Here is a 12995-nt window from a genome sequence, read left to right on the forward strand (position 1 = left end):
AATAATGAACATGGAGTAAAAATATTTCTTCATGATCCCAATTTCAATTATTTTAGATAAATACCTAAGGGTCAGATTACCAGATTATATGGTGGTTCTATTTTCAACTTTTTGAGGAACTTCCATACTGTTTCTTATATCAGGTTCACCATTTTACATTCATACTAATATTGTACAAGGGTCCCAGTTTCACCCCATCTTTGCTAACTCTTGTTGCATTTTGTATTTTTGATAATAGCCTTCCTAACAGGTATGAGGAGATAATCTCATTGTGGTTTTGATTTGTATTTCTCTATTGATTCATGATGTTAAGCATTTTTCATATACTTTACAGCCATTTGTATGTCTTCTTTAGAGAAATATCTATTCAAGTCTTTTCTGCATTTTAAAAATTGAGTTATTGTTGTATTGCTTTGAGTTGTAGGAGTTTCTTATACATTTTTGATATTAACTCTTTATCAAATATATGACTTATACTTTTTATATAGTCACTTTTCACTTTTTATTTTGAGACAGAGTCTTACTATGTCACTCTTGGTAGAGTGCTGTGGAGTCATAGCTCACAGCAACTTCAAACTCTTGTGGCTTAAGCAATTCTCTTGCCTCAGCCTCCCAAGCAGCTGGGACTATAGGCATCCACCACAATGCCTGGATATATTTTTTTGTTACAGTTGTTTAGCTGGCCCAGGCTGGGTTCGAACCTGCCACCCTCAGTGTATATACCCACAGCTCTATAACCACTGTGCTACAGGCGCCCAGCCAACTTTTCACTCTATGGATTGTTTTCTTTGCCGTGCAAAAACTTTTTAGTTTGATGAGATCTCAATGACCTATTTTGCTTTTGTTCCCTGTACTTTTGGTGTCATATTCAAGAAATAATATCCAAGTCCAGTACCACAAAGCTTTTTCTTTTAGATCTACAGTTCCAGGTCTTACATGTAAATCTTTAATTCATTCTGAGTTAATTTTTCTGTATGGTTTAAAATAAGAGTTCAATTTAATTTCTTTGCACCTAGATATCCAGTTTTTCCAACATTATTTGTTGAAGAGACTGTTCTTTCTCATGGTATATTTTTGGCAACCTTATCAATAGATCAGCTTGACTACATACATATAGGTTCTTTGTTCTATTCCATTGGTCTATTATTTTTATGCCAGTACTATACTGTTTTAATTACTATAGATTTGTGAAATATTGTGAAATATTTATTCTTTTCCCTCAGGATTGTTTGGGGTATTTGACATCTTTCCATATGACCTTCAGGATTATTTTTTCTATTTCTATAAAAAAATGCCCCTGAGATTTTGATTGGGATTGCTTTGAGTTTGTAGTTAGATTGTGGTGTCAGGTGTGTGATGCCAGTTATGAACAAGTAAGAATAAAACTGTAATGTGACTAGGGTGACTGAAGTTGGTTTTTTCAAGTAAAGGCAAGGTAATAAAAATTTTGGAAACATCTTGAGTGGTAGTACTTGGATGGGTTTCATTATATAAATATTTATAAATATTTTCACTATTGTGTATGTTTATCATAATGCTTAAATAAAGGAAATAAAATGTTTTTATAGAAAAAGATTAAAACTTACAGTTTTTTCCTGGTAAAAGAAAACACTTTCTGATACCTATCACTGAATCTTCAACTGCTGAGTTTAGGTGAAGAGGAAGAGGAGGAGGAAGATAAACTACCTCGAAGAGAGAGCTTGAGACCTAAAAGGAAACGGACCAGAGATGTTATCAATGAGGATGACCCAGAACCTGAACCAGAAGATGAAGAAACAAGAAAGGCAAGAGAAAAAGAGAGGAGGAGGAGGTTGAAGAGAGGAGCGTAAGTTGGTTTTGATATGTAACTGGAAGTTTTGCTTATTCAAAAGCTCTAATGCTGAAAGAAGACCACACCTTTCAGACATTCCATGACCTTAAAATTAGTAATTAAAACCACTTTTAGAAAGACGGCCTTAATCTGAAGCTACCATTTTACTCCACTCAATTAAACGTATTTTGATAATTAAAAGAGAATTAAAATGAATACATATTAAAAAATTAGCTATGAGAAATTCTTTTATGAAGGATCTAAACTATCATAGGTCATTATCATATTATAGTTAGTTTATAATTATCCCATTAATTGTATGCATTGTTATCTAGGTTAAGTAGAAACTTCTAAATAATGAACTCACTTTATCTTACTTTATCTTATAGAGCAGTGCTTGGCAAACAATGGCTAAATCCAGCTCAAGAGCTAAGAATGGCTTTTATAGTTTTACATGGTCATTAATAAAAAAAAAAGGATGAATATGAGACAAAGAGTTGTATGTAGCATTCAAAATGTAAAATATTAACAATTTGGCCCTTTACAAAAAGAAAGTGTTACATAGGATTTGGGTTGTCATTTCCTTTTGAATAAAATCCAGATTCTTTCAGTTCCACAAGGACAAGCTTTTACTGAACCCTGACTTTTTGTGGAATAATATAGTACATCTTCTTTAGGAAAAATCCAAGAAAATAATTTACTTATCTTTGCTTTCCAATTTTATTTTGAAATTCTCAGATAGCAGGTAAGTAGGAAAAGTGTGAATGTAAAATACATCTAATAACAGAAATCCTGCACCCTTTGGAAAGGATTGAAGAGATAGACAACCTGTTCCACAACTCACAGATAACAGGGCTGTGGGAATCACCACGAGGTAGTGGAATCTCCTTTAAACATTCCTAAAACTTTAAATGATGAGGAACTTTTCTAATATGTCCTCTGAAGTTGATACTCTTCAGTACTCAATAGCTCTAACTAATATATTATTCCTTATAAATGATTGTTATTAAGAGCAAATGCATTAAAACTTAGTCAGGTATAGATCCTTAGTCTTAATAGACAATGGCTCCTTTTAAAATAAAACAGTATCCCCATTCACTTCTTGTGTCAGTTTATTTGAACTTTTTTCCTTTCTTCTTTCTCCTCCTCTACCTCTTCCCCTCAAGTTCCTCTTCCTTCTCTTTTGATTACCAAGATATCACTTGCTTTTAAATTTTGACTGTGGAATTTTTAACATTTATATCGTCTTTTCAAATATTTTTATGCTTTATTCTTTTCAAAAACAAAGGGCAACACAATTTTAAGTCCTAGGCATTGTTATGATTATTATTTAAGTCCCATGCATATATTATGTGATTATAATAATAATTGTATTATTATATAGTGATAGAATAGTTTCTATTAGCAAAGCTTATTTTACGCTTTCTGCGATGCTATTTCATTGAGAAAACCTTGCCATTAGAAAGGTGTGCATGATGTAGGTTATGTTCCAAAATTTGCTTTTCTTTTCAACTTACTCTTCAGAAAAATCCTTCTAAAAAGATGACTTGGGCCAGGACTTTCCTCCTGAACTCCTCAATCTCTAGGAAACAGGGCCATGGGAACCGCTGGGTCCCGTTTTTGTGATGCTGTCTCTCCTTTACTGTCTCTCCCACTTTCATTCTGATTTTGAGAAGCCCACAGGCACCTGCACCTTCATGCCTCCCACTCTTCCACATACCCAAACTTTGTCTTCTTAGGTTTTGCAAGTTTTATTATTACTGCCACAATTTGTGGCAATAATTCTAAATGGTATCATACATTATTTGTGATGCTTGATAGTTCTATTTTCTATTTTAAGGTCTATTTTCTATTGTTAATTCTGAAGATAAGCATCTTTTTTTTGTTTTAAGAAAATGTATTAGCAAATGCATTTGGGGGAGGATTCGTAGGCAAATCAGGGCACAATGATTTAGGTTAATCAATTCAAAGTCTTTTTTATTTAAATGTCCAAACAATGCTTCAGGGAATTTCCCTTGCACTGATACAACATTTGAAGCCAACTAAAACCAAGGTTGTAATGCTAACTATCTTTGGAGACAGTTAAAAAACACTGCCGTGTTAGACATTTAAGAGTATTTTCAGTAATATTACTGTCTTTTGCTGACCCAGTTTTAAGTGAATAAGTAACATATTCATAGCTGCCAGAAATTCAGCATTTTATGCCTTCTTTTTCTAACAACTGTTGTTTAAATAAACCACTCTTAAGATAGAAAGCCATTCTTGTGCAGATTAGCCTGAAATTTTAGAAGACGAAGCATGCTTATGCTACATGATTAGTCCTTTCTTTGAGTGGGCCTAGAAAAGCAGCGTTCCTGGAATGCTAGTGAGAGTAATAGTTTAATTTCCTACATATTTGAAGGTAACTTATCTGTCACAATTATCCTAGAGAAATCAACAATTGACAAAAATCACTGTAAAATTGACCACTTAGGAATCATTTATTGTAGGAATAAATGCCTTTCCAAACTATGATAATCTTTTATATATTTTTTTCTTCTTTTAAGACAATTTTGTTGTGTTGCCCATGCTAGACTGCTGTGGCTACAGCCTAGCTCACATCAACGACAAACTTCTCAGCTCAAGTGATCCTCCTGCTTCAGCCACCCTAGTAGCTGGGACTACAAGCATGCACCATGCCACTATCTGCTAATTCTTCTATTTTTAGTAGAGACAGGGTCTAGTTCCTAACCTTAAGACATCCTCCCACCTCCGCAGTCTCCCAGAGTGCTAGGTTTATAGCTGTGAGCTAACATACATACCATGCTATAATCTTGGAGGGTATTGATTATATTTAAGTGTACTCTGAGCACTGGTCTATAATGACTGACTCTGAGTGACTCAGGGTTACCTGAGTCACTCAGAAAAGTTCTGTACATAGAGGGGTATACTTATTCAATAATTCATTATCTAGCACCACTTATGTGGAAGATAAATTTTACTAATTTCTTTGGGATACCTGGATACAATTGCCTGCAATCTGCAAAAGTCCATAACATAGTAAGGGAGAGGGCACTTACATACAAATTATTATGAAATAAGACAGTATATATGTGCTGGAGAAGAAGTACTAGCAAGGTGGTTTAATGTCTCAGAGAAGTGAAAATGATTCCCTGAGGAAAGATTAGTAAAGGTATTATTAAAGACATTTCACATGAGTTTTAAAGGAATCCAAATTTATATAGGTTAAATATACTATTTGGTATTAGGAAGGTTTTAAGTAAATGATTTCTAAAATTTATTGTAGGTTGAGTTACACAGCAAATACATCAAATACATCACTCATTCTTTAATGATGCTAGATTAAATGAGATGCTGTTTTATATATGATTTAAGGAAAGTTAAGTAATGCAAAGCTTCAAGGTGCTTATATGTAAATATCATGACTTATTTTGAAAGGGTGGGCAAGTTAAAGGCTTAAAATATTAAGCAATTAAATTATTAATCTTAATGCTTTTTTTGTTTACTAATTGACTCCATTATTGATAATTTATTGGCATCTATCATTTTTGCTAGTTTCTGTAAAGATTTCAGTAAAACAATTATCTATATAATTTAAAATTATTTCCATACCTACATGGAAAAAAATAATTTTTATAAAATATATCTTTCTCTCCTAAAACAAACCAACCCACATATTAACAGGCAAATATCTAACTGGCAAATTAAAAAAAAGAACACAACTATAAATGCAGTAAAAATATCCTCAAGTATTTTATGCAGTGCCTATACAACATGATAGGCTTTTATATAATAAACATCATATAATTAAAATAGTAGCAACTCAATGATTATCAGAGATGTATCCTAGTAGAGTGTAATCGCATAGATCTTTTGAACTTGGATTAGTATTCTGAGCAAAATATTTGAATTGTCCAAAAACAAACTATCCATAGGAAGTGCTGACTTAAAGGGTTAATATGAATTTTTGTTTCAGGAATCATGGCATAATGAAAAACGATAGATCGTTGGCAAAGAAAGGGGATCAAAAATCATTTTGTAGGGTGGCTGTAAAACTAGGGCTATGTCCTTCTGTTTCTCAACTAGAACGTTAAAAAATAGCTTTCACCATATTCCAACTGTGTCTAGTCATGAGTGTAGTGAAGAACTAAATATGTTTCTGAATAAGGCTGAATTGGGATCACAATTTCTTTATCAATTGAGGAGAGAACCTTCTACAGCTAATTGAAAAGAGAATTTAACAACAAACTTATTAGGAGGCAAAAATAATTATAAAATGAGCTACAAAAAAAGGCAAAAAGAGAACACTGAAGTATCATGGTAATTTTAACCACTAGAAGCAGCTTTCATCTCCAGGACTAGAGTAATGATGGAAGTGGTTGAAATACAAACTTTGGTGGGTAGAGGAGAGACCCATGGTGCTGAAACTCAGACCTCTTTGGGAGTTCAGTGGTACTGATCACTAGGAGGAGAGGCGATGAAGCAGGTTCTTCTAGTGTTCCTAAAATTGATAAGTAGATTGACTTGCAATTATGGAAATGACCCTCAGCTCCAGAAGTGAAGAAGTGTTACTAAGGAGAACAGGAAGCAAATAGGTAACAGACAGGAAGCTGGGGGAACACTGGGTGCCTTCTTAGTACCAAGTATCCTCTATTGTCAAGTCTAATATTGAACCAGCTGACAACGCAGAAATGTGGCTCCAGTCCAAGCTGCAGCACCAAGATATTAAATGTAGATGAGTATCTTTGAAACTAAGAGATAATAGCTTACTAAGTGAAGCAATCTGTTGCTTAAAAGATGATCTCTACAAGGTGGTATCATATTTTTTGCTTTACAATTATGTTGTTCATCTTTAGATTTTGTTTTCTTTGAGTTCTGGAGGGGGTAGTACTTTTGTAATACTATGAGCATGGAACAGAAAAAAATAATTTCACGCTCAGTAAGGAACTCAGTTTCTTTGAAGATCTCTTCAAAGGATTCATTGCCATTAAATATATTTCAAGTTGAATTTTATCACTTGAAGTTGTGAGTGTAATTAACAGATTAGCTCACCTTTGAGAAATAGATTCTAATTTTTCCCTATTTCAATTTTTTTTCTCTTTCTCTTGAGACAGGGCTAACAAAATTTTTATGTGTACTTCACAGACATCTTTGCCTCTAATTTGTTGTCCTCATTGAAAAATAAAGCATTTAAACGAAGCGTAGAATTGGTGGAGGAAGGTTTACAGGGAACTGAAAAGAGAGGAAAGTATCTTGATGGATCTCTTAACTATTCTTGGCCTAAACTTTCCATTTCTGAGAGTTTGAGGCTCTGAACGTAAATGAACAGCTTAGTTCTCAGAAATCAGAAGGCAAACACTATTGTTTAATGTAATAATAATTTCAGTGATCCTGTATCAGTGGAGTATCAGTTCTAATGCTTATGAGACTGATATGAGGTCTTAGCAAATATAGCCCCAAATTATAAAATGGGCTAAATATTTTGTATCAATTTTCCTTAGGTTTGAAAGCCAAGCAAAGCTTAACTTTATTAAGATTTTCTTTTTTCTTTTAAAGAGAAGAAGAAGAGGAAATTGATGAAGAGGAATTGGAAAGATTGAAGGCAGAGTTAGATGAGAAAAGACAACTAATTGCTACTGTCAAGTGTAAACCTTGGAAGATGGAGAAGAAAATTGAAGTTCTCAAGTATGGTGTCACTTGTCATAAGTAGAAACACTTTCTTTGATGTTGCTCTCCTAAATTCTCTGAGTCTTATATATGTAATACTGTAGGTAATACTATATATATATGTATATATATATTCATATTTATATATTTATAATGCTCATAGCCATCTAAACATTCATAGCATTTGTCTGCATATACATACATATATAAACATATAGATGTCTCCTATCACTAGAGAGACTGGACTAATGATTATAAATCGTAAACAGCTATGAGAAATTGTTTGGGATCTTACACCTTCTGTAGTCACATTTAATCATTTAAACTGGAGTTTCCTTAATTTGATATATTCATTACCATTTCTCTGAAAGTAATAAGATATTTGAATTTTATAAGTTTGTGTGAATTGCACACTCTGGTTTCTCTGCGGGATCCCGGTCTCAAATGATCTTTTCTCATGATAGCTGACATTAAAGCCTGGGGAGGATGCTAAGCCAACAGAACAAATGGAATTCCAATTAAGGGTTATGCTAATAGCTATTCTCTGAACATGTCAGTGACCCAGTTTCAGTCTTATGTTGACTGCTGATGTGGGTGCAAATACACGCACAGCACGCAGATTTATAAACTCCATGCAAAGTCAAATGATTAGCCCACTCTTGGGGATGGGAGCAGATTCACCTCTGAGGCGGCTCACGCTGTATTTCCTTGCCCTGGTGGCTGGGGAGAGGGAGTGTGAAAAAGGGACCATGTCTGTGACAACAGCCATATGTGCATCTTTCAATTTTGCCTAACATTGCATTTTTTCCACAAGCCATTTTTATAATGGCAATGTTTCTAAAACTATCCCCCGAGAACCTATTTAACTAACAATGTTGTAAAAATGGTAGTATAGTATTACTGTCTCTGATGATGAAAAAAATGAACTGAAGTAAGCTATCAGGATAATTCACTTCTAGTCTTGGTTCTGCAAGAACTTGTGTTATTTAGAGAAACTGTATAACCTGGAGACTCACCTACCTCATATCCAGAAGAAAGGAAGATATTCTATGTCTTTTGTTTCTTTTAAAAAATGTCATTAGTTTTTTGTAGCAAAATATGCATAACATGAAATTTACTATTCTAACTGGTTTATGTACTTTTAAAATAATAATTTTTCTTTTGTGTCAATCTTTTAAAAGTGGGAGATATTGCATAAAAAATACAGATGTTCAGCTTCACATGGGCAAGTGGAAGGAAGATTTGGTCCCACATTCCTATATGAAAATAACAGCTGGGGCTAAGGAAGAACTGCCCCCTATTAACAGGGCCTTCCCTTGACAGCTTGTGTAGTTCCTAAACAATCCACGTCACTTGTTTGTGCTGCTTGGCTGGACCTTGCAGGCGTTTGAATTTGCTGCCTTCTACCATTATACCCGAGGAGCAAGCTCAGTGTGTTACTGACAGTCATTTAGACCTTCAAAGCTGAAGTCAGCTCATGGAATGGAAGAACAAATTTAAGCCCAGAAATGAAACAACTGTGGCTTTTTACCCATCAGCACGGTCCACCATCTTGTGATGATTTTTCTATCTCCAGAAGTGGTTCTGCTTTGTGGGTGCAGTTGTGGGTTCCAGCTGGTGCCAGTGGTTATGACCAGACTAATTCTCTTGGTTTCAGCTTCTGCGAGGAAGTTGCTGGTATAATGTGCCAAGAACTAGTGTGTCTCCCTTTGTAAGTTTTTGAAAGCTATATTGAGTTTTTCCCCTACAGATTCCAACCACATTATTAGAATAAGTGATCAGTACTTCACAGTTCATATAAGTAAACGTTACCAGTGAATGGGAGTCAGGCGGCTTTCCCCTCACCCTTTATTTCTTTCAGAGACATCTAACTCTGGGAGTGTTTTAAAGGATTATGTTATTCTTAGAATTAGCTTGTACTCATCCTCCTGGTTGTCAATGAAATTTAAGACAGTAGGCTCAGTATAACTGAAACAGATGTAATGATCACACGGTTGGAACAGTGTCTGGGTGCCAAGGTTTCCCTTCTTGTTCTGGAGCCACAAAAACTTGTTGAATTTCTAAAACAGATTTTAGAGAGGATCAGGGTTTTAAAAGGTGTTTTAGAATAAAGCCTTAGGAATGGTGGCTTATGGTTCTGAAGATGTTGTAGGACACTCAAGGATAGTTCGTACATTTCTAAAGAATGTCCACCATTAGGAAAGTCACCATGCTCAGGCCTTGGAATCTAAAGCTGGTTAGTAAAGGTGGTTGCTGTGTGGTCAAGAAGCTCTAGTAATTGGTTGTGAATCCATATGAACCTTTAAACATGGCTCAGGAATTGGAGTTTAGCATTTTCAAGGTGTCATTGGCCCTAGGGGGCTGAAAGGAATCTACTCATTGCCACTGTATTGTCTACTTCACTGTATATTTATGCAGTTTCACACATTTGTGTAGCCTTAAACTTACTGAATATTGATCTCTGGATAGAGGAGCATGCAGGTATATATGATTCAGACCAGAAATGTGTATTTTCATCTTTTACTCTAAATTGACAAACAGAATTGAGAGCCACTGTTTAACACTTCTAAGAAATGGAAAACTTTGTTAAGCTCAACATTTTGGGAGTGATTTACTGAATGAGTGAGAATATGCACTGGGGGGAGGCAGGAGGAGAAAGGGAAATAGTGGTGTTTTTTCAGTTATTTAAAAGTCAATTCCTATTTTTATTAGTTAACCTAATTTTAAAATAGCCATCCACGGAAGTATTAAGTATAATGAGTTTTAAAGTTGTTCACAGGTTTAATTCAGAAGTTGGATGACTAACTAGATCTTTCCTACCTATAAGACATGGCAGCACTAACTTGGTAGCAGTCACTGTGGGTAAAATAAAACCCCTAAGTGGAAAATAACAGGTTACTCTTACTCTCCTTGAAACTTAAACCTTTAACTATATCAGAACATTATATGTGGTAAATTAAAAGCCCTCATGACTGATTCTAACTAAGCAAACACCTTGTTTTGTTATAGTAGAATAGGTTTTGGACTGAAAATTGAGACTTGGGCTTCCACCTAAGTGTTACCTCTAACTTCTCTTTGATCCTCAGGTTATTTATTTATAAAACAAAACATTGGATTGTGGCCCTGCTATCTGCTGAAGTCAAGTAGTATGGTGAAATCAATTCAGAGCAAGGGAAACAGAGCTTAGAGGGAGGGGTGCCCAGCCACTATGCCAGCTTCAAGAACAGACCTGCCCTATACACTTCCATATAAAGCATCAATTTGAAGAGAGAATGATTCTGTGGCTATGAAAATAAAAAGCAGTTTTTAAAAACCCACTTAGCAGGATATTTAAAGAAACCTATTTTGGAGGGAAGAAAGTTCTCATGTTTCATGAGTTCAGAAATTAGGATAGAGAAACACTATAAGTGTGCTTTTTCATGGCACTAACTCTTGAGTAGACATTATTTTAAAATTATTTTATTTTGATAACAAAAAATGTTTATTTAGCTATTATACTGACTGCTTTAATTTCCGAGCTTTGTAGCACACTGACCCGAGGTTTCTGGGAGCTGTCCATTGGCTGAATAGGCCTGATGATTTATTAATGAGAAACCAAATTAAGCCAAGAAAGCTATCCTTAGGATTTCATTTACACTTAAGTAGGTGCTTGAAACTGTCAGCCAGCCATTAAGGTAACATTCCTCCTTACTCAATCTCCCTTCACCCTTCACCCTTCTTTTTTAAATTTGTTTTTAAATTTTGTTTTGCTTTTTTATTTTTGGTTGAAGGAATTAGTACATTTCCAGGGGGTTGTGAACAGACCATGGTTGATTTTGTCTAATGGAGCCATGTCGGAAAACTGTGGAAAAACTATCTTTTCACTCCCATGCTTATTCTTTCTTCTCTAGTTTGAATCCTCAGCTGAAGATTTTCGTGGGCAAGATTCATGGTTTATACCTTAGTTCACAGAAGTCTTTCCTTCATCCGCCATTGTGAAGGAATGAGGGATCCCATACCAGAGGACTTTTGAACACATGAACACACCACCAACACAATCTTCAACCATTTTGGATTCTTTTTATCCCATAACTTGTCCAAAGCTTTGGCCTTGAGTTCTTGTACATTATAGATTTCCTGAGTATAGTGATTTTTTCATCTGAAGAATGGAGAATCTATAGTCAATCAATATATCTGGGTTTTGTCAATCAAAGTGTAACCTTGACATTTTTCTGCTATTTGATAAGTCCATAGCAGGTGTCAAACATTATGCTGTGGGCAAGTTTCTTAACTTCTATCTCTTTGAGTTTCCTCCTATGAATGGAGATAAAAATAGTACTACTTTGTAGAGATATTGTGAGAGGATTAAATCAGTTAGACATAAAGCACATAAAATGGTGCCTGGTATATAGTAATCATTTTATACATCTTAGCTATTATTATTTTACTAACATGATTTCATTTATCTTTCTCATTCTTTAAGCCAGGTCTTATTATTTTGCCTTTACACATAGGGAAACTGAAGTTCTGAGAGGTAATTGTTGTAGTAGGTAATCGTTGATGGTCTGACAACTTATAAGTGATAGAGCTATGATTTAAATTTGCCGTGTGGAAAGTTACGTTGATACGTGGCTGTCTCTAACCATGCCAGTAGGAGTCATAGGACTGAAGGTTCACAGACCAAATTAAAATGCTCAATTCACATGGCCTATTAAGTTTATTTAAAGCACAGTGAGAAGTGAGGGGAAAGAGACAGGTACAATAAGACACTTGGGAAGAGTGGCACTAGAGTTAGGTCGTGGCAACAGGGCTACACTTCTGTATCCTGGGTTTTTCAGTGTTCATATTCCCTGCCTCTTTCATCCTGCTGATGGTGTGGCTAAGAGGACTGGTCCTAAAGGGAACTACAGAATGAAGATGGCTCAGGCTAATGATAGGTATTTGCCGCAATGGATGACACAAAACAAGTACATTTGACCACAGCAGTAGCTTCACAGTTAACCTGTTGAAATGTCATAGGGCATATCTGCATTTCTTGGGCAGAGCACATGAGAGAGGTCCAGAAGCAAACTGGATGACGTCAAGGGGTAGTTAGTTTAGTACCAGTCCCAGAGTATAAGGATGATGACTTGGTCTTTCCACTTCTTTCAAACTGTAATATTCTTAATTGTTCATCACATCTTCTATCTATTTTCCATTTTTCTTTGGCTGTTACTACAGGTTACTAACTTACCTACTGTCTGTATTGGACACCCCAATGCCTATGTGTCACATGCTGAGTGTTGACTTAGTAGCTGTATTTAACACATCCCATGTAATTTGCAGGATCTAGTACAAAATGTAGATGTGGGATGTCTTGTTCAAAACATAATTAGAAATTTCAAGATGATGAAGAAACCAGAATGTATGAAACCTCAAATATGATACCTCAAATATGTCTCTGTGACATAAATATTTTTGAGCTAAAGGCAGTTGAGAAGCTATGCAGAAAAGCTCTATGCATCCTCTGTGATTACAAAAGCAAAATACCTTTCTACTA

General features: G+C 35.1%; 1 protein-coding gene across 1 annotated transcript in view; it reads left to right on the forward strand.

Annotated features, from left to right (window-relative positions):
• The window catches only part of TMC1 (transmembrane channel like 1), a 175877-nt gene that overhangs the window by 60787 nt on the left and 102095 nt on the right, over positions 1 to 12995 (forward strand). The window contains exons 3-4 of the mRNA XM_003783047.1: positions 1654 to 1825; positions 7367 to 7495. Coding sequence (XP_003783095.1) covers positions 1654 to 1825; positions 7367 to 7495 — 301 coding nt within the window. The remainder of the gene's footprint in view (positions 1 to 1653; positions 1826 to 7366; positions 7496 to 12995) is intronic.

This window comes from Otolemur garnettii, unplaced genomic scaffold (genome assembly GCF_000181295.1).
Source record: "Otolemur garnettii isolate 467f Iridium unplaced genomic scaffold, OtoGar3 scaffold00006, whole genome shotgun sequence".
Taxonomy (NCBI): domain Eukaryota; kingdom Metazoa; phylum Chordata; class Mammalia; order Primates; family Galagidae; genus Otolemur; species Otolemur garnettii.